General features: G+C 33.9%; 1 protein-coding gene across 2 annotated transcripts in view; it reads left to right on the forward strand.

The window, feature by feature from the left end:
- Positions 1-20,025, forward strand: part of Clk (circadian locomoter output cycles kaput protein Clock) — a 157,085-nt gene that overhangs the window by 64,091 nt on the left and 72,969 nt on the right. For both annotated transcript variants that reach the window (XM_072543905.1, XM_072543904.1), the window contains exons 5-6: positions 3,891-4,074; positions 15,943-16,009. In XM_072543905.1, the coding sequence (XP_072400006.1) occupies positions 3,891-4,074; positions 15,943-16,009 (251 nt within the window). The remainder of the gene's footprint in view (positions 1-3,890; positions 4,075-15,942; positions 16,010-20,025) is intronic.

Below are 20,025 nucleotides of genomic sequence, written 5' to 3' on the forward strand. Positions count from 1 at the left end.
TTTATTTAAAGTAAGCTTATAAGTAAGCATACAGGGTGTGCCATTAATGCGAGGACGTCCAATTGTTCATTTGTCGTAAGAGATACGAAAAAAATGTTTGTGGTAAAAGTTGGAAAACAGGTAAGGCCATACTCTAAAAATATTTTTAAATATACAGGGCCATCTGTATTGTCCGTTTTTTCAATATAAGGTTTTTACAGTGTTACACGAGGTAATTTAAAAAATAATTACTTTTTTTTATTAATTTCGTAGCCCTGTAGAATTGTGGAGATTTGATATCAAAAAATATATTTATGTTCAAAAGATTTTAAATATATAGAATTTTTCATATAAAAAATAGTGCAGGTCATTCAAGATTTACGACGTTAGAACCCCACAGCAGTGCCAAAACATCAGAATAGTTAATAAGTGAGGAATTTTCAAAATGTCGAATATTAAAGAATACACTAGTCAATTGGATTTTTAAAATGAAGAAAATAATCACATTATATACAATAATTTATACTACAGCCAACAATCAAATGTGAAAATTGGAAGAGAAATGTCAGAAGAAGTGGAGATAAGGAGAGAGGGTCTTTTGCCGATTGGTAACTTATCTCTTGCTATTTTGACGACACGGGTCTCCCCCATTCTGCTTATGTGGTTATTCCATTCTTTTTTTTTCTATGTAGTGTCCATTTGTTTATACACTGTACGTTACATTTTTTTCTAATGTCTTCACCTCTCTTTCAATGTCTCAGCGTATTTCCCGTGATTCTTCTCAGTACTCACATCTCTGCCGTTTCCAGTAGCCTTCTTGTTGTTGCTGTATCGGGTCTTGTTTCTGAGACATGTCATTATTGGTCTTACACTGACTTTAAATTCTTGACTTATTTTCAGTGCGAATGCGTGTATTTCGCCATAAAGTGTTATTAAGGCATCCTGCCAGTCTATTTGCTTTTTGTACTTGATCTCCCATTTCTTGCTCTAACAATTGGAGCAACTCGGCCTCTGTCAACTTTTTATTTTTATTTGGCATACGTTGCGTTTATTTATAATTGGTAAATTATTCATGATCGGAAAGACAAAATCCAATTAGAAAAAGTAACTTTAGCACCATTTTGCATTAATTAAATGTAAGTAAAATCATTTGAGGTTATGTAAAATAAATACTGTAATATTTTGTTTATCCTAACAAATAATGCAGCAACAAGATTTTATTCATATAATTTCTAATTCACCAAAACAACTGCTAATTCCGTAGAAAAACTTGATAATGTTCATGATTGATGTTCAATGATTAACACTAATTGTTTCTACAACGCCTTATTCTCCACTGTCGTTACAAGCTATTTACGACATTATCGCGCCTAACAAAAGAACATAAGCAAGCTATGGGTTTCTCGTGTGCCACAGTAAAATTATTTGATCGTCCTCACAGTGCCGACCGTTATAATAATTCTGAAAGTTAAATACGTACAAGTAACACCGGTGATCCTAATGGCACAATTGTAATATCTGTTAGTTAGGATCGCCGGTGATCCTTGTGGCAGCCAATGTGTTAAACGACACACCATCGTATCTTTAAAAACATAAACAAAGCCTCGGTTAATAAGTTCCAGGTCTAACTAGTAAAACAAATAATTTTTCGATGCAGCCCTTGTAAAATAATTTATCTCTGCCTTTAAAATAGGCTTTAGTTTTGACGACTACTTCCTCATCGGAGCGGTATCTCGTGCCACGGAACATTTTTTTAGATCGAAAAATCCAGCCAGATCTGAACGATAATCTTCCAGTAGGTGCGAAAGCAATTCAAAGCCCAATTCGTGCATTTTTGCCATCGTTTTCACAGACTTGTGATACGATGGATTGTCTTGGTAAAACAATATTTTCTTCTTCAACAAATGAGCCTTTTCTTTGCAATGTAGGTCTTCAAACGCTCCAATAAACCAATATAGTACTCACTGCTGATTGTTTTTCAATATTTCAAATAGTCAATTGAAATAATTTCTTGTAGGTCCCAAAATACAAAGACCATTAACCTTTTCGTCGACTTTTGATCGCTTTAAACAGCTTTCTCCGGGTGCTATACACTCAGATGACTGCCGACTTGATTCGGGAGTGAAGTGATGGATCCGTGTTTCATAGATTGTGATATACCGGTGCAGAAACTCTTATTCGTTAAACATGTCCATCATTCAGTTGTTATTCATAAATTTGTTGTTATTTTTACTCTGGTGTGAGAAAACGTGGCACCCATTTGGAAAACGGCTTTCTCATAACCAAATTTTTATGTATAATAGTCAAAACGCTACCCTTTGATAACTTTAGATTGCCAGCTATCTCTAGCAATTTAAGTTTACGGTTTTTCATAATAATTTTCCATCGTTTGGCCTTCCAGAGCTCTCAGCATAATTGGTGTCGGTACCACCGTGTTGAATTTAGCAAACCATCGTTTATTGGTTTTACTTGATAGAGCAAAGTTCCGGAGACACTTTTTAAGCCATTGCATAGTTTGGACAGTATTTTTCGCACCAAATAACAGTGCTAAATCAACACACGAAATCGCTGAGAAATCACTTGAGAATATTAGACCTGCATTTCTGTGTCTGATTGACTTAAAGGCAGCGTTTGACAGAGTAAGAATCAAAGATGTAATCCATCTTCTGTATAATAGAAAAGTTCCCCTAAATATTATAAAAACTATTGAAAACATCTACCAAAACAACAAAATGGAAGTCGGAAACAAAGAAATAAAACTACTCTGTTACGCAGACGACGCAACATTGATAGCCCAATATGAAGATAGTCTACAAAGACTGGTCCACAGATTTAACATAACAGCAAAAGAATTTAATATGACAATCTCATCTCAGAAAACTCAAACAATAGTAATTAGCAAAGAACCAACCAGATGTAAAATAGAAATCGATGGCATCAGTATTGAACAAGTAATGGAAATAAAATACCTTGGAATTACACTATCCAGCTATGGAGACCTGGTCAAAGAAGTGAGAGATCAAGTACAAAAAACAAATAGACTGACAGGATGCCTTTATAACACCAACCCTACGGCGAAACAGACACATTAACATTGAGATGAAGTAAAGAATTTATAAAGCCAGCGCAAGACCAATAATGACACATGCCTCAGAAACAAGATCCTACACAGCCACAACACAAAGGCTACTGGAAACGGCAGAGATGAGAGTACTGAGAAGAATTACAGAAAATACGCTGAGAGACTGAAAGAGAAGTGAAGACATTAGAATAAAATGTAACGTACAGTGTATAAATGAATAGACACAAAATAGAAAAAAAGAATGGAATAACCACATAAGCAGAATTGGAGAGACCCGTGTAAAAAGAAGTATCGGACGACCGCGCACAAAAGGAGTAACAACCTTCCATAGAGGTATTAATCCGGAAATTAACAAGCAGAATTGCTTATATAGAAGAAGAAAGAGGCTTTGACTCCATTGTTTACAAATGTAGCGTCACTCGAGCACTCTAATTTCGTAAATAATAATCTGAATGACATGAAATTTTGACAGTATGCTTTTGGAGATTAGGACTGTCGAGATTATAGACATATAATTCAAAATATGTCTATATCTGACATTTCGATATTCCTAACTTTTTGAATTCTTAATTTTGAAAAGCAATATATGTCTATGTGTAAGATGGAAACTTCACTAGAGTCGCCATTTCATGGTTAGGCATAGGATTTATTGACCGATGTATGATACGATTGCAAGTAGTTGTGTTTTATTTCTTACATGATTTATTACAAATGTTATTTTCTTAAAAAAATGTATATAATACAGCTGTTTCTAAAAAAAGTTTTAGGGTTACATATAAAATACTTTGTGTTTTTGCTTCTAGTACACGTTTTCTTTCTAAAATTTCAGAGGGACATACTAAAGATGACAATATATGAACTTACAAGCGAAGAAGAGCACTCTAGTCTATACAATGTACTTAATCCGTCCGAAGAAGAAAAACCAGTGGCCTTTTCCTGTCATTTAAAAAGAGGGGGTCCTGGATCCAAAACTGATGCATTATACGAGTTGGTGCATTTTATGGGATACTTTAGTAAGTAGATTTTTTTAATACCTTATAACATGACATAAAATTTGTTAAATTAATTATGTTTTATATTGATACTCCGGTCAATATAGATGTTTAAAATAACAAAAATTTCCGAACAACTAAATATTAGTGAATGGCCAGGGTTTACCATTACAAATAAGTTTTAAAAATCCCCATCGATCGTATGTGTGCCACAAAAGTTATTCGAGGTCAAAGGACAAAATTTAAGGTTTTTTTTTTTATTTTTCTTGAAAATGGTAAGTTTTATCAAAAAACCTTTAACTAAAGTTTGAGATCTTAGAATTCTCTACAAAAATGGTTTTTACGATTTTTTTACTAGAAGTTACCATTCCTGAGATATCGCGATTCTAAGAGTCACATTATGCATGATATTCACACATTTCCACGCCACCTGTAACGTAGTGTACTCGACGCGTTTTTTTACCGTGGTTTTCCTGTAGGCCTACTCCACTAACTGTCATGACAATTTTAGGATAATTTATGGGAACAATACCCGTCAAGTTCTAGATATTACCTTATTATTAATATTGATTATTGAATTGCTATTGATTATTGGGTAGAAGATACAACTTAGAACTTTATAGAATATACTAGGAACCTGATATCGTAAAACATATTAAGATAGGACGTCTGAGATGGATAGGGCATGTAATGCAGATGGAACAAAATAACCCAGCTAGAAAAACGCCTCTTTATAGACCCATTGGTCAGAGAAGAAGAAGAAGACCCAGAACAAGGTTCCTTGATTACATCGATGAAGACATGAAAAAGGCATACTTGATGAAGAAAGGCGATTGATAGGGACGACTGGAGAGAAATTCTTGAGGAGGCGAGGAGCCACGCAAGGTTTTAAAGCCAGAATGATGATGATAATTGATTATTGGGTTAACTATTGTTTTGATTTCTTTAGATATTTTAATTAGATTCATACTCTTAAAAGTCTACTTCAACAGTCAAGTTTTCTTCGATTTTTTCTTTCTTCTCTTGCTCCATGTTCATAAATTATTCAAATGCAGCTGAGTCATTAGGCTCTTCATTAAAATCACAGGAATCTTCTTCTATTGTACTCAACTGGACATTTGAGCAACACTGACCTTGGCAATTGGTACACGATGAAGAACGCAGTAACCCGACTTTTTTACAACCACATGTGGCGCTACAACATTTTTTGCAATTGCAAAAAATAGTGTTGGGGAGTTTTTCTGGAGCAGGTGGGTGTAAAGTTTTAATCGGTTCCAGAGTATTATCTATCAATTTCCAACCCCAGTCTTCTGGATTCAGTTGATTGCCTAGCCATGTTTGAACTTTGTATACCAGACTTCTCTGTAATAATAATTAGCTTGTTCGTATGATTTTTAGGGGTCAAATCTCTGACGGCTGGACTAACGTGTAGTTCATTATATTTTGCCTCGTCTTTACCTCGTTTCTTGCTTGTATTCTGTCCCATGTCTGGTCTGTTACCCACGTTTTCTTTTTCTCTGTTATTGCAGGTGTTATTTTTTGAACGTGTCGATGAGTTTGTCTACGTCTTTTGTCTACATCAGGTTTGATGTTTTATGTGTCAACAGGTGTGTCAACCTGTTTGAAAAAGGGTTTTTATGGTTTGTTAAGTTCTTAGTTTAAGACGAATTTTTTCGGTGTTGCAGTCTTTGCCTGAATAAGTTTTTGCTTTCTTTATGAAAGTTTTAAAAGGGGTTTTAATCAGGATATACTCTTTCGTACTTTTCGTTGCTTACAACATAATCAAGTGGCCAGCACAGTCACGATTCTCAAACAAGGGAAACCCCAACCAACTCTGAATCATATAGACCCATTTTACTACTGAGCATCCTAGGTAAAGTCTACGAGTGAATCCCTAAGGAGAGACTCGTAGAATTCCTCGACGCTGACTTCGCCATTTTAAATTATCAATTCGGATTCAGGGCTGGACATTCCACAGAAAATGCATTGGCTGAAGAAACAACGTTCATTTAACAATCAATTAACGAAAAAAAAACACGTCATAGGCATATTCCTAGACACCCAGAAGGAATTCGGCCAAGTCTGGCACACAGGCCTGATCGAAAAACTTTACCTTGCTGGACTGCCCACATCTTTCGTTAAACAAATTAATTTCTATCTCTACAATCGGACTATCCGGATCAAAGTTGAAAACACTTTATCCTAACCATTCACTCCACAAGCTGTACTACCCCAGTACCCTACTTCTGTATGCTGACGACACTGAGCTCCTTGCGTCCGGGCCACATAGAGTGCGTGGACAAATGGCTGTATTCGAAAGAGTTCAAAACTACCTAGACCGAGTTATTAGGTGGTGCAATAGATGAAAAGTGACTATTAACGCCTCCAAAATCCAACCAATACTATTTAAATCTCCCCACTTCCGTAATGTCATTGCCAGATAACTCTGCTGGGAGAAGACCTTATTCTCACAAACTCGGTTTCCTATTTAAAGGTTCATTTTAACAGGACTCCCAACTGGAAAACCGACGTACCAAACACCCTAGACAGGGTAAGAAAGAGGTCTAGACTCCTGGCAGCGCTGTCCAGTAAAATGGGCAATACGTCAACTAAAACACTATTGCACACCTATAAAACCTACATAAGACTGATAATCGAATACAAGGCATACGTCTACGCATCACTTAACACCCGCCAAATTAACACTATCATGGCCACTGAAAGGAAAATTTTAAAATTCTGCACGAGGAAGCGCAAAGACTATCCGTTAGCAATCATACATCAAGTAGCCAATGTAACACCAATTAAGGACAGAATCCTATCGTTCAGCGGGAGGTATGTCATTCGCACTATAGCAGGCTCAAACAACCGAGCTAAACAAATACTGAAAACTCCTTGCAATCGCCGAGAGCAAATACTCACCAGGGTTCCTAAAAGAAAAGTTCCATTCCCTCCAGCAAAACTTCTACATAACAACTACAAGCCAAAAACGCTAAGAAAGTGCAGTTTCTATTATGGCTTGTAACACCTTGAATTACCTTCCTTTGGCTTGTTTTTCTTACCAATAATTCTTCCTGTGCACTCCTTATCACAATACGCCACCTTCTGAACCCCAGCTTTTTAGCACTCCACCTCTATAACTCCACACACATTCATCTTTACATTTACCACACACCCCTCACTCCACAAAAAAAAGAAGCACCCTTTCCTTGAAGAAGCAATAGCCTAAACAAGGTTAAAACATGGATTCATCGTACCTTTCGTCTGATGAGCGACATGTGTAAAGACGTCTTCGTTGGTATTTATAGGATGTATTCATATAGTAATACTGTAATATTTTGGTCTCGGATATACGCCACTAAGTCTAATAAATTGACCTTTACCACAAAAATATTATATTCGCACTCTTACATGTCATACACGTATATCCACTATCGTATATTTATTAATAATTAAGATTAAATCTTACGCACCAATTGCAAATGTAATGAGGTAATAATTATACAAGGATTACAGTAAATTTCTACAACGAATAAATTACTATTAGTAAATAATTTTACGTCATATAACGGTACAAGAAAAGCGCGGAATGTGTTAGAATGTCAAATGATTTTAACAATAAAATTTAAAATATTAGCATACGTATAACATTGAGTGTACAATTATATAATCAGCGTACAGAATAATGTCAGTTTAATGTATTTTCTTCATAAATTTTGAGTCACTAAAACTTTGAAGAAGATATTTTTAATTTGACGGTTTCAAGTCATATTTGATCACTCATATGATATTTCATCACTCCAAAGCCGGCCACTCACGATACTGCGACGTCGCGTGTCGTTCAATTTTATCGGATTCGACTAATTGACAAACATTTTGATCGTCTGTGACTGTGCATCCAACAAAATTGTTACCATTTTACCACAGAGAAACTGGTTTCTATGATGCAGTATTATACTGCAGAATTGATATCATCAACGATTTTGTCGAACGACACCGCAGTATCGTGGGGAGCAGGCTTTAGATACTTAACTTCTCGAAAAAGCTTTTGATACTCTCCACCGTTAAGGTGTGTTCTTTTCTACCTCACGTGCAATTCGTTTAAGTACAGAAGCAAGGTAAAGCAATATTTTGTTTAACGCAGATTTTAACTGATAACACATAAATGTTCAATGGCATAAATTTTCTCCTCCTGATGATTAGAGTCTGTTTTATATGGAAACAGACGTGTTATTTTATATTGTGACATACGTATTACTTTTTCCATAGCCAGATTGAACAGTATAATACAGGAGAGAGGGTCTCCCTGGCACAGCCCGTTACTTGTTTTAAAAGGTTCAGACAGTTCCCCCTGAATTCGTACTCTACATTCAACTTTTCTAAGAGTTAGTTTTGTTAAATTTACCAACTGATTTGGTATTCCCAGCTCTTTCATTGCTTTGAACATTTCTCTTCTATTCACAGAGTCGTAGACTTGTTGTAAAATTTGTTTCAGGGTTGCAATCTGATGAATTGTAGATTTACCACCTCTGAAACTAGCCTGGTATATTCCTACTATCCGTTCTGCATATGGTGCCATACGGTGACATAGTACTGTGGAACATATTTTATACGCTGCATTCAGAAGCGTAATTCCTCTGTGGTTATAGCATTCAAAGATATCTCCTTTTTTGTGTATGGTGCAAAGTATTTCAATATTAGAATCATTGGGGAGGGATTTTTGTATCCATATTTCTTTTATAGCTTCTTTATATAATTCAGCTGGGAGATTATCTATAGGGTGATTTGTTTCTGGCTAGTTTTTTAACTTCTTTAACTTTTTAACTTCAAGAATCGTTGGTGGTTCCTCTTCCCTCTCTTTCGTCTTCCAGGTTTTCTTCTTCTTTCTTTATATTAAGTGCCTGGTTAAAGTATTCCACCCATCTATTCAATACATCTTTCCTTGTTGTTAATAGGTCGCCATTCTGACTTCTGCATTGTCTTGTGGTTACCTTCAATTATTTTCTGTTGAAGTATTTTCTGTTCTATTATTCTTATAGAATGCTCTGAATTATTTCTTTCTGTTGTAGAAGTGGAACCTTACTTGCGTGTGATATTACAGCTCCGTTCTGTAGTTGCTGCAGTCTAGCAGAGTTCCTTTTTTGAAGATAGGGTTTAAAGTGGAGGTTGTTCAGTCGTTAGGCCTCCCTAGTTTTCCACGTTCTATAGATCAGATGAATAACATTTACTCCAATCTCTTTTGTCTCTTTTAAAACCTCTGCTGTGATCTGGTCTGCGCCAGAAAATTTTTGATTCTTTGGCGTTTTACTTTCTATTAGAATGTTGGGTTCTCTCTCTGCATTGAACTCGTCTCTTGATTTTTAACCTGACTATGATTTGCATACAGTATTTGACAGTATTTTTTCCACACCTCTGCAATCTCTTTTTCGTCTTCTGTAAGGTGCTGGTGTTCATCTATTATTATTTGATTGATATATTTAAATTATCTAGTTAAACATTATACTTTGTTATGAAGCCCTGGGATTCATAATAGTTTGTCATAATATTGTTAATAAAAAATATGAAATTTTTCATCCGGGCGTATTTCTACCACTTGTTGAAAATTTATTTGGTGGCACCCTCGCACGTTCGTTCGAGATAATATGCCCGTTATATATATTTCTATAAAAAAAATTTGTTATCACGCGTTGTATTATAACAAGACCTTTTACATTTTTTTTTAAATAAAGAAATATTAATGGTTTTGTAAATATCATAATGAGTACCTTAAATTTTTTATAAAAAAGTTGACAAAAGAAAGATTTCTTATGCACGTGTCAATAATGCAATAATTTCCATTAGATCGACGTCCTTCATTCGTTCAAGAGGTCAAGACAAGAATAAAATGCAGATTTAAATTAAAAGTAACACGTGTATTATATCATAGTTTATACAGTGTGGTTAGTTCATCCACGAAAAGAGAATAGTTGAGAAACAGTAAAATATAAAGTATACTCGAAAAACATCGAATTCAATACTTGAATAAAGTGAAATATAAAAAAAAATTATTAAAAATTCTTTATGAAAGGTATATAATTTAAAATACCCAATCGGGTATATCACAAAACGTTTTCGGAATCCATGTTCCATCATCAGTGCACCTAAAAAGCATGTAACCACTTAATTAAATTTCACGTTCTTCAATTCTTCTTTTTCTTCTTCTTCTTCTTTTTGTCATTATGAATTCACTGTATTCGTCCTTCACGGCACTCTATTCTCCTAGTCACCTTCTCTGAGGTTTCTATCTATTATAGGATTTCCTATTTACGTTTTTCATCTTGTAGCAGGTCAGCTCTCCGTCTTCTTTTCGGCAGGTCCCAGTATTCTTTAAATATTTTTTTCGTACAGTTCGTACAGTTTCGTACCATTCTTTGTACATGTCCATACCACTGCAGGGCTCTATTTTCCTGTTGCGCATTTTTATAACTGAGTATTCCACTTCTATTTTGATCCATATTTACTCTGTTCTTATTTTAATCTCTCTGGTGATTTGTAGACATCTTCTCATAAAGTCTAGTTTAACTGTTTTTATTTAATTTTATATTGTTGTCATTGGCCATACTTCCGCTCCATATAGGGTAATATGATTCACTATGCTCTGAAAGATCCTTTTCCTTTGGTTAGGGTTATTCCATATCACTGCATGGAGTGTTTTCATGACTTGTTTTTCCCCTGCTATTTCCGTTCTATATCTGTCATACAAGTACCATCTCGGCTTATCATTGACCCTAAATACTTTAAAGTCTACAACTCTTAAGATGTGGAGAACAGCTTTAAGGAGAACAATTCCATAATGTAAGAAACATCGTAGAAAAAGCTAGAGAATATCAGGTTCTAACATTTACATGTTTTGTCTATTTACTATTACCTTTGACAATTTCAAACGGGCCAAAATGTGAAACATACCAACAACAAAAGGTATACTTGAAAACCTGAAACTTGTCTCAACTTATTAGCGGGCTATATTAAGATAATCTGGCAAACATTTGAATAGACGGATGTCTATCTGATACTGGAGAGGGGAGTACGTCAAAGATGCGTTTTATCTATATTGTTTATCATATATTCAGAATTCATAATGCTTAAGGTTTTTTATGGTTGGAAGGGAGAAGTAAATTTAAGCACTGTCAAGATATCTAACTTGCGTTTCGCAGAAAATATTCTAGAGAAGAAATCACTAACTTACTAAAAAAACTCGAAGTAGAAAGTGCTAAGTTTGTAGTCATGGTTAATTACAACACAGTTAAATTCATGCTTATTGATTGCTAACAACATTTTCCTGAGACCTAAACTATCGCGGGACTCAAGGTAGTCTCTGAAAGAGACTCGTTTTAACTCTGGCCTTTTCCATATTTTACTATGCATTCGAGACTTGACGGTTAATCAATCGAATAGACGACGCATAGACGCTTTCGAAATGTGAGTATAGTGACGATTATTTCGTTTTCCATGGACGGCTCGCCTTACGAATATCTGGGTTCTAGATAAAATAAAAACCCAATTAACATATTTCTAGTACAGTTTACTCTGGAGTTTAAAAGTTTTTTGGTAATTTCCATTGAGGTGATCACAAAATGGAGCGGTTTTTGGTCCAAGGAATTATATAGTCAGCGCCAACGCGGGAAGTCTCCACAGCTATAGGCAGATTTTACAAAAAAGCTTTTGCACTAACAGTGTACTGAGGTAGCACGTATAGCAGTTGATCGAGACCAATTAAGAAAGATCGTTAATCAAACTGTCCTCCTGAAGCTCAATGATGAACATATCTGTCAAGATTTATGTTTAATAAAACTGTATTCGAACGTTATTCAACATCTGAGTTCTAATAAACCCACATTTTTCTATATATTCGTTATTCTTCTTTCTTAATTAGTAAAATTTAGAAGTTTACTTCTAAGTCTTCTTCTAGTCTTCTTTGGAAGAAGAACTCCAATAGTATAAGATTGTGTAATCGTAGCTACCATTATATTGCTTCTCACCTACTTATCCACACAAGTGTTTTTATTATAGTTTTTTTATTCAATTTATTCCTTATCAATATTTTTTATATATGTGTGTGCAGAATAATTGTATAAATAAATTCTAAACGTTGAGACCAAGCTGAAACGTTTTTAAAAATTATAGAAATAGAACAAACTAACGTGTCTGTGTTTAAACAAACACATAAAAAAGAGAATAAAAGAAGCCAAAGAGGCGTGGATTAAAGAACAGTGTGAACAAATGAAAACCTATGAGAAAAAGTACGCTGCGTTCAGTATGCACAAAAAAGTGAAATAGATAACAGGAAGAAAGATCTTCCTGTTCTTCGAAATCTTATTGTAGATCTAGAGAATAAAATAAAAAGATGGACAGAATACCTGAATCAATTATTTAAAGACGATAGAAACAACTTAACTCAGATAATGAATGTAACTGGGCCAGACAAAAAGAGAAAAGAAGAAGTAGAATACCCAATAAGAAACGCTAAAAATGGAAAAGCAAATGAACCTGATGAAATTCCTACAGAACTGTTGAAGCTTTTGATTGATAAATCCGTAACCATAATATTACATTTATTCAATACAATATACAGTACTGGTATAATACCTCAAGAATGGTTGCTGTCTACGTTTGTCACCATACCGAAGAAAACTAAGGCAATGCAATGTTCAGATCATCGAACAATCTACTTGATGAGTCATCTGCTTAAAATATTTCTTAGAGTCATCCACAACCGAATATATCAAAAGTTTGATATCGATATTAACGATACACAGATGGGATTCAGAAAAGGATTAGGTATAAGAGAAGCTCTCTTTGCCTTAAACGTCCTAACACAGAGATGTCTAGATGTTAACCAAGAGGTACACGCCTGCTTTGTAGACTTTGAAAAGGCCTTTGACAAAGTACGCCACAATAAACTCAAAGAAATCATGGAGGGTAAGAACATCGACACCAGAGACATAAAAACAATATTAAATATGTACTGGAATCCTCGAGCTATTATCAAAATAGAAGACCAAACATCGGACGAAATAGAAATACGTAGACGAGTACGACAAGGTTGTATATTGTCACCGCTCTTGTTTAATATCTACAGCGAACACATATGACAAGAAGCTCTCTCACATGCAAACGAAGGGATAATAGTCAATGGAGAAGTTATCAATAACATTCGATATGCTAACGTTATTGTGATAATGGCAAGAACCTTTATAAAAATGAAAAAATTATTTTGTTATCGTGATATTAGTATTCAGCTACGAACTAGAATGTTAAAATGCTATGTATTCAGTACTATGCTTTACGGTGTTAAGGCATGGACTCTTAAACAGAGGAATCTTAAAAATCTTGAAAGATAAAATTACAAATGAAGAGGTAATACACAGAATAAATAACGATCTAGAAGTTATACTGAATATAAAAAAGACAAAACTTGAATACCTAGGCCACCTGATGAGAGGACAAAAGTACACATTCCTACAAAATATAATTCAAGGAAAAATCCAAGGACGCAGAAATCCAGGATGTAGAAGAATCCTGGATGAGAAATTTAAGAGAGTGGTTTGACTGTACCACTAACGAATTATTCAAAACAGCAGTAAATAAAATTAGAATCTCCCTAATGATATCCAATCTCCGATAGGAGAAGCACTCAAAGAAGAAGAACGTGTTTGTAGTGTCATCAGTATAATCACTCTGTATTATATATTATCATATTTGGATTGTTTTATCAAAAATAGTTATATCTTTTCAGCCAATATTATTGTTTAATGATGTGATACTATCAATATTTAAAAATCGCCACAGCACTTAACGTAAGGAGAATGTAATGAATTATTAACACGTTGGAGATAAGGTCAACGACAAATCATTTTAATTATCTACTTCATTATGCTGCAGCGAATTTCAGATCAGTGTTTGTAGGTATTATGCAATATATGCCTGATCACCATGTTCTATTTATTATACAAAGATATTATATATATATATATATATATATATATATATATATATATATATATATATATATATATATTCTTGTTCTTCGGCGTATGTATCGAGTCATGGTAGACATTGTTAAAGTGTTCTGTTCATGTTTTAGGTGTTATAATGTTTGTTTGAATTTCCTCATTTATTTTCTTCTTTCTTACTCTTAGCTTATTTCATACCTTCTTTTGACCTCCATACATGTCATGCTCTATTTCTACTTAGAATATTTACCAATATGTTTGCTTTGGTTTCTTTATTTCACAGTTCTCTCTGTTTGTAATTTCTTTGTAAATGTTGGTATGTCTTCGAGTTTTTGTTGCTCACGGTATGTTATGTAGGCATCTCGTTTTTCCTTAACTACTATCGTGGCGACGTGTGTAAACTACGGTTTATTATTTTTTGGTCTCTTTGTGATGATTGTTCTTTGTTCTATTGCATCTGTGACCCTACTTGTAATATTAGCTTTTAGTTTTGTCCACGATTCTTCAACGCTATATATTTCTGTTACCTTATGCAGTTCCGGGATATCTTTTCTTCCATTCATCTTTGGTAAAGAATTTTAGTGCTCTCGTTTTCCAGGAAATCTACATTAAATTTTGTTATATAGTTTAGTTCCATTCTCGTGAATTTATAATGTGTGATAGCATTTGCTGATGTTGGCGTTCTTTCGTCAAGTTTGTGGCCAGGGTGCAGTTTTCAGTTTGCATAATTCCTGGTATGGTTATGTTCCCAATTCTTGAACTGAAATCGCCTATTACGAATATACTGTCCCTATTATAAATGTCTAGTATGTCCTGTAGCTCATCAAAGAATCGTTCTCTTTTCTTCTTTGTTTTGCTCATATCAGGTGCGTAGATAAAATGAATATTTCTAATATGGGCGACATTTATTGTAACCTGTATTATACTCTGATTTGCATATTTAACTCATTTAATGCTTGTTTAGTACGTTCCTATGCGATGCTAAGATGACTTAAGCTTAAGGTGCAATCTCGATGGCAGGTGTGAGCGCGCATTCAACCTTGAGAAGCTGCCCCGAAGAAAGCGTTCAAGCATAGTTTTGTTTTATATATTTTTTCTATTGTAAATTAAACATTTAAGTTAATAATCTTGAAAGTGCATCTAAGAAATTTAAAACAATAAATAATACAATCAACTCTATAATCACCAACAATGCTGTTTTAAAATTTCTTGTGAAGTAGAGCATCCTTCTTAACTCCAAGAATAGTATATGATTTTGGTATTTTATATTGTCTGTACCTTTCTTACTAGTTTCTGATATCGTGCATATACCTATTTAATGATGTTTCAGTTCTTAAATAATTTCTTGGACTTTGAACCAGGATGTGGCGTTCCATCGTCCGAGTCTTAGTATATTTTCCATAGTCCGTTCTCCGAGGCTTTCCCGAAAGTTCTGTGAGTAAAATCCTTCTTTACCACCGGTGGGTTACTAGCATCATCTGTGTACCCACCTTATTTTTTTCCGGGATAGGGACTTTTCAGTGATAGCAATCCAGCCTCCTGAACTGCTCAATCCACCCAGTCAGCTACACCACTAGCCCCAGCGGAGTTTAAACTTCAGTACTTATTAAGCGTGTCCACAATCAGTAAACTCCAAAAAAACTTACAGCCATTAGTTTATTTCAATAGTTCTCATATTTTTATTTACATATTCCCGTGAAAAATGATTTACTTTTTAAACAAAGATTGAGTTAAATAATTTGTAATAACACAAAGATATGTTGGAAAAGTTAGAGAATGATATTTTTCAAAGTCTAAAAATTTTAAGTTTTCAATTCATGTCCCTGAAAGTATCGCTTCCAGGAACATGTGTAAACAATACAAACAGGGGCAAAATCTTATTTATAACCTTTTTCAGGGTCAGACGAAGATTGCGTTCACGGTGAAAATCGATACAGCGGATATTCCGGCGAAGAGGACACGAGGTAGGATTTAAATTTTTTCTCTAGCATTTATGTAATAAGATTTCAGTAATAAGACTTTAAATTGAACGAATTTAAAAATATAAATTACTCTATACAGGGTGTTTCAAAAAAGGTAACCCCGTCTCTAGGGTAGGTAATAAACTGAAAAATAATTGGGGTTTGCTTAGTAAAACATTTTTGTAACGCCATCTGTTTTCAAGATACAGGGCGTTGAAGAAAAAGCTGATACATCCCATGAATTTGTTTTTATATCTGATTCTCATAGAGGGCGCTAGTTACACGGATCGTACTAAGTATTAGTCAGTGTAACTTTTTTAAGAGTATAATTATTAATCAAAATTTCAAGTAAACTTAAACATCATTCAATTTTACACGAAAAAGGTACTCTTGGTAAAACTCGATACTGTGTACCATTTTCGGAATATTTTGATTTGAAAATTATGAAGTAATAATTGATGCTGGTATAAAATAGTTAGTAATTAAACAAAACTCACAAGAAGAAAATTAAATTAATGACTAAGAACATAAAATAAAATTCAATTACAGTAAGTGTTCAAAACGCCCTCCGTTTTCGCGAATACACAAGTCTATTCTTTTTTCTAAAGATTCCATTAACCTTCTAAACGGTAGATCAGCTATGATGTCATTAAATTGACGTTGAATTCTTTCTTCCAATTCTTGGCGTGAATTTACCTCTGTAGCATAGACTTTTTCCTTAATATACGACCAAACTGCGTAGGCCAATGAATCAGAGCTTCTGCACCTCTACCAATCCATCGATTCGGAAAATGATTAGTCAATCAATTACGACACCTTCTATCACAGTGTGGTGGAGCTCCATCGTGCATAAAAAATAAAGATCTTCGCTCGTTTAGCGTTAAATCTTCTAATATCTCGAATAAGGAATTGTTTAAAAAATCAAGATACATATCACCATTTAAATTTCCAGGTAGAATATGATAACCTATTAATTTGTTACCTAAAGTTGCTGCCCAAACATTAACTTCAAATTACTTTTGTTCATGTGATACCCTTTTGACTCGTGGATTCTCATCACACCAGTAGTGTGCATTATGGGAGTTAAACATACCTTGTCGCGTAATTGTGGCCTCGTCCGTAAAAAGAATGCATTTTAAAAAATTTGGATTGTGGGCTGTCCTTTATTGCAATGTTTCACAAAAATACATTCTAACCAGTAGATCATCTGGCAAGAGCTCTTGGACTTGTCTGTAATGATAAGGATGTAATTGCTGTTCTTTCAGTATCCGCCAAGTACTTGGAGAAGAAGTATTTGTTTGTCTTGCTATATTCCTTACGCTAACTGTTGGATCTTGATCAAGTAAATTTAAAATATTATTTTCTTTATTAATTGTTCTTGGTCTACCAGAATTTATTTTATTTGGTCTCACATTCCCAGTTTCTCGACAACGTCGTTCAACGGCTCTAAATGTTTTTTTACTTGGTAAGTTTCTTCTAGGAAACTTTTCTGCATAACGTGTCACAGCTGCACTAGAACATCCTAAACAGTCGCCTAAGTTTAATAACATGTCAGTGTATTCAACATTTGAGTACATTTTGATTTGATTTTACAAATAACAAGTTTTCAAAACTCTAATTATTGTTGATTTATCGTCATAACAATCAATAAATGTCAGATTTCCATAGCACACTTAGAGAAAATAGAGGTATACCTATTAGAACTTTATCATTACTACCAGTATCAATTATTACTTCATAATTTTCAAATCAAAATATTCCGAAAACGGTACACAGTATCGAGTTTTACCAAGAGTACCTTTTTCTTGTAAAATTGAATGATGTTTAAGTTTACTTGAAATTTTTATTAATAATTATACTTTTAAAAAAGTTATATTGACTAATACTTAGTACGATCCGTGTAACTAGCGCCCTCTATGAGAATCAGATATAAAAACAAATGCATGGGATGTATCAGCTTCCAAAACATATTCGTATAAAATTTCATTACAATGTTGCCAGTAGTTTCGGCAAAATCGTAAAAAATGCGTAATTTTTTTTTCTTTAACGCCCTGTATCTTGAAAACGGATGGCGTTACAAAAATTTTTTACTAAGCAAACACCAATAATTTTTCAGTTTATTACCTACCCTAGAGACGGGGTTACCTTTTTTTGAAACACCCTGTATATTTCTGGGTACGGATGTTATTGTTTCATTTATAAAATAACTACAACATGAAAATTTAGATTCGTCTATATAAAATGGGTAGAAATCATTTGCAATTTATCTTTTTAGTATTTTATTATATTTAAATGTCTAAGAAAAAAATTAATAAGTTACTATGAATATCATGTATAAAGTAAAATTGAATTCTTCATAATGGTTCTTTACACGTATCGGAAAACTTTTATTGAAAATGGGTCTATAAGCGATTTATAATTTGTTTTAAGCACATACAGTATGAAAAGCAAAAAGTGGATTGGTGCGCGTTGAACAAATTTTATATTTTAACATAATTTATTTCTTCTCTGGTCGTCAAGCGGAAGAGATCGAGCTCCCAACGTTCAATTCTCTATTTAGAGCAGAAAGAACGTGTACATTTTATAATTGAAATGAAAAATGGGAGCGATACTAGTTGCAGGGGACTGATAAAGCCAGTTTCCAAAAGACAATGGTTAATTATTATTGCTGCTGCTAATGGGAATGAATTTGTTAGAATTACCAGAAGTGACTTACGAACAAGTCACAAAAATCCAAGATTTAATTTCAAAAAATTTATTAAAATGGTTTAAGATGCAACGAGAAATGCTGTTGTAGCTATTGAAAGTGTTTTACCAACGTCTGTTGCACAAATATACATAAACACACGGACTCTTACATGCAAGCACACAGATGCTTTTTAAATGTGATGTTATTTGTACTTAATATGGTTCTGAAAAAAAAATGTGGCATTTTTATATTAACTGTTATATTTCACGGGAATAAACAACAATTAAAATTAAAATATATTCATTGTTAACATCGTTAACATATATTATCAAATATAAAGTATGTTTAATCATAATTAAAACGTCGGAACTTGGTCCGACTTTTTTGGGGATAGAAATTACAAGAAGACACTGCTTAATTGTTTTTACAACCAACCAATGAAATGATATAAAGCAAATAAGATAAAGAAAATGGGGATGGTTAAACCACACACTCCACCAGATGATATTGCCAGGAAAGGATGAGGATTGGAATCTTCAAGGCAGACGGAAAGTAGGCAGACCTAAGAAAATTTGGAAAAAGGCAGTACTGGATGAAGGGAAAGAAATGGCAATTCCTGGCAATGAAAGCACTGGCCAGAAATAGAGTTCGCTGGAGATACTTCGTGGAACCCCTCGTGATCCTCGAGGTATATCATAAATTAAATCACGCATTCCGGGGACAAAAATAAATTGATTGAATCCAACTTACCTTTGTACAAAGGTATACACAAAAAAAGTTACAGCCTTTTGAAATTGCAAAATAAAAATTGTTTTTTTGCATTATTTCCTAAACTACTTGACATTTTGTAATAAAGATGGGCACGTTACTTTCTTGTCCTAAAAGCATTTTTCATACAAAAAAAAATAACAAAATCTAAGCGCACAGAAAAATTTTAAGGGGATGTGCAGCCCTAAATACTTCCAAACTTTTGAGTACGTTCAAATCAAATGAATTTTGTGGCATCATTAGTTTAACACATTATTTTTAAAAAAATTTTGCCTCCTATCACTTTTTTCAAAAAACAGTTTTTATTACGTGCAACTAAATAAATGGCTTAAAAGAATTAACAAGTACAAAAAATGTCTATAACCTCTATAAATATGATATTACAATAAATGTTCAAAATGGCCCCCATTTTCTTTAATACACATTCGGTATCGTTTTAATAAGGAAAACCGAGTGCGTTGAAAAATCATATTTTTCTGACGATATTGATTTGCAGCTTCAATTATTCTAACTCTCAATTGTTGTTCGTTCTCTATTGTTACAGAATACACTTTTTCTTTCA

Source organism: Diabrotica undecimpunctata, chromosome 9, assembly GCF_040954645.1.
Source record: "Diabrotica undecimpunctata isolate CICGRU chromosome 9, icDiaUnde3, whole genome shotgun sequence".
Lineage (NCBI taxonomy): Eukaryota > Metazoa > Arthropoda > Insecta > Coleoptera > Chrysomelidae > Diabrotica > Diabrotica undecimpunctata.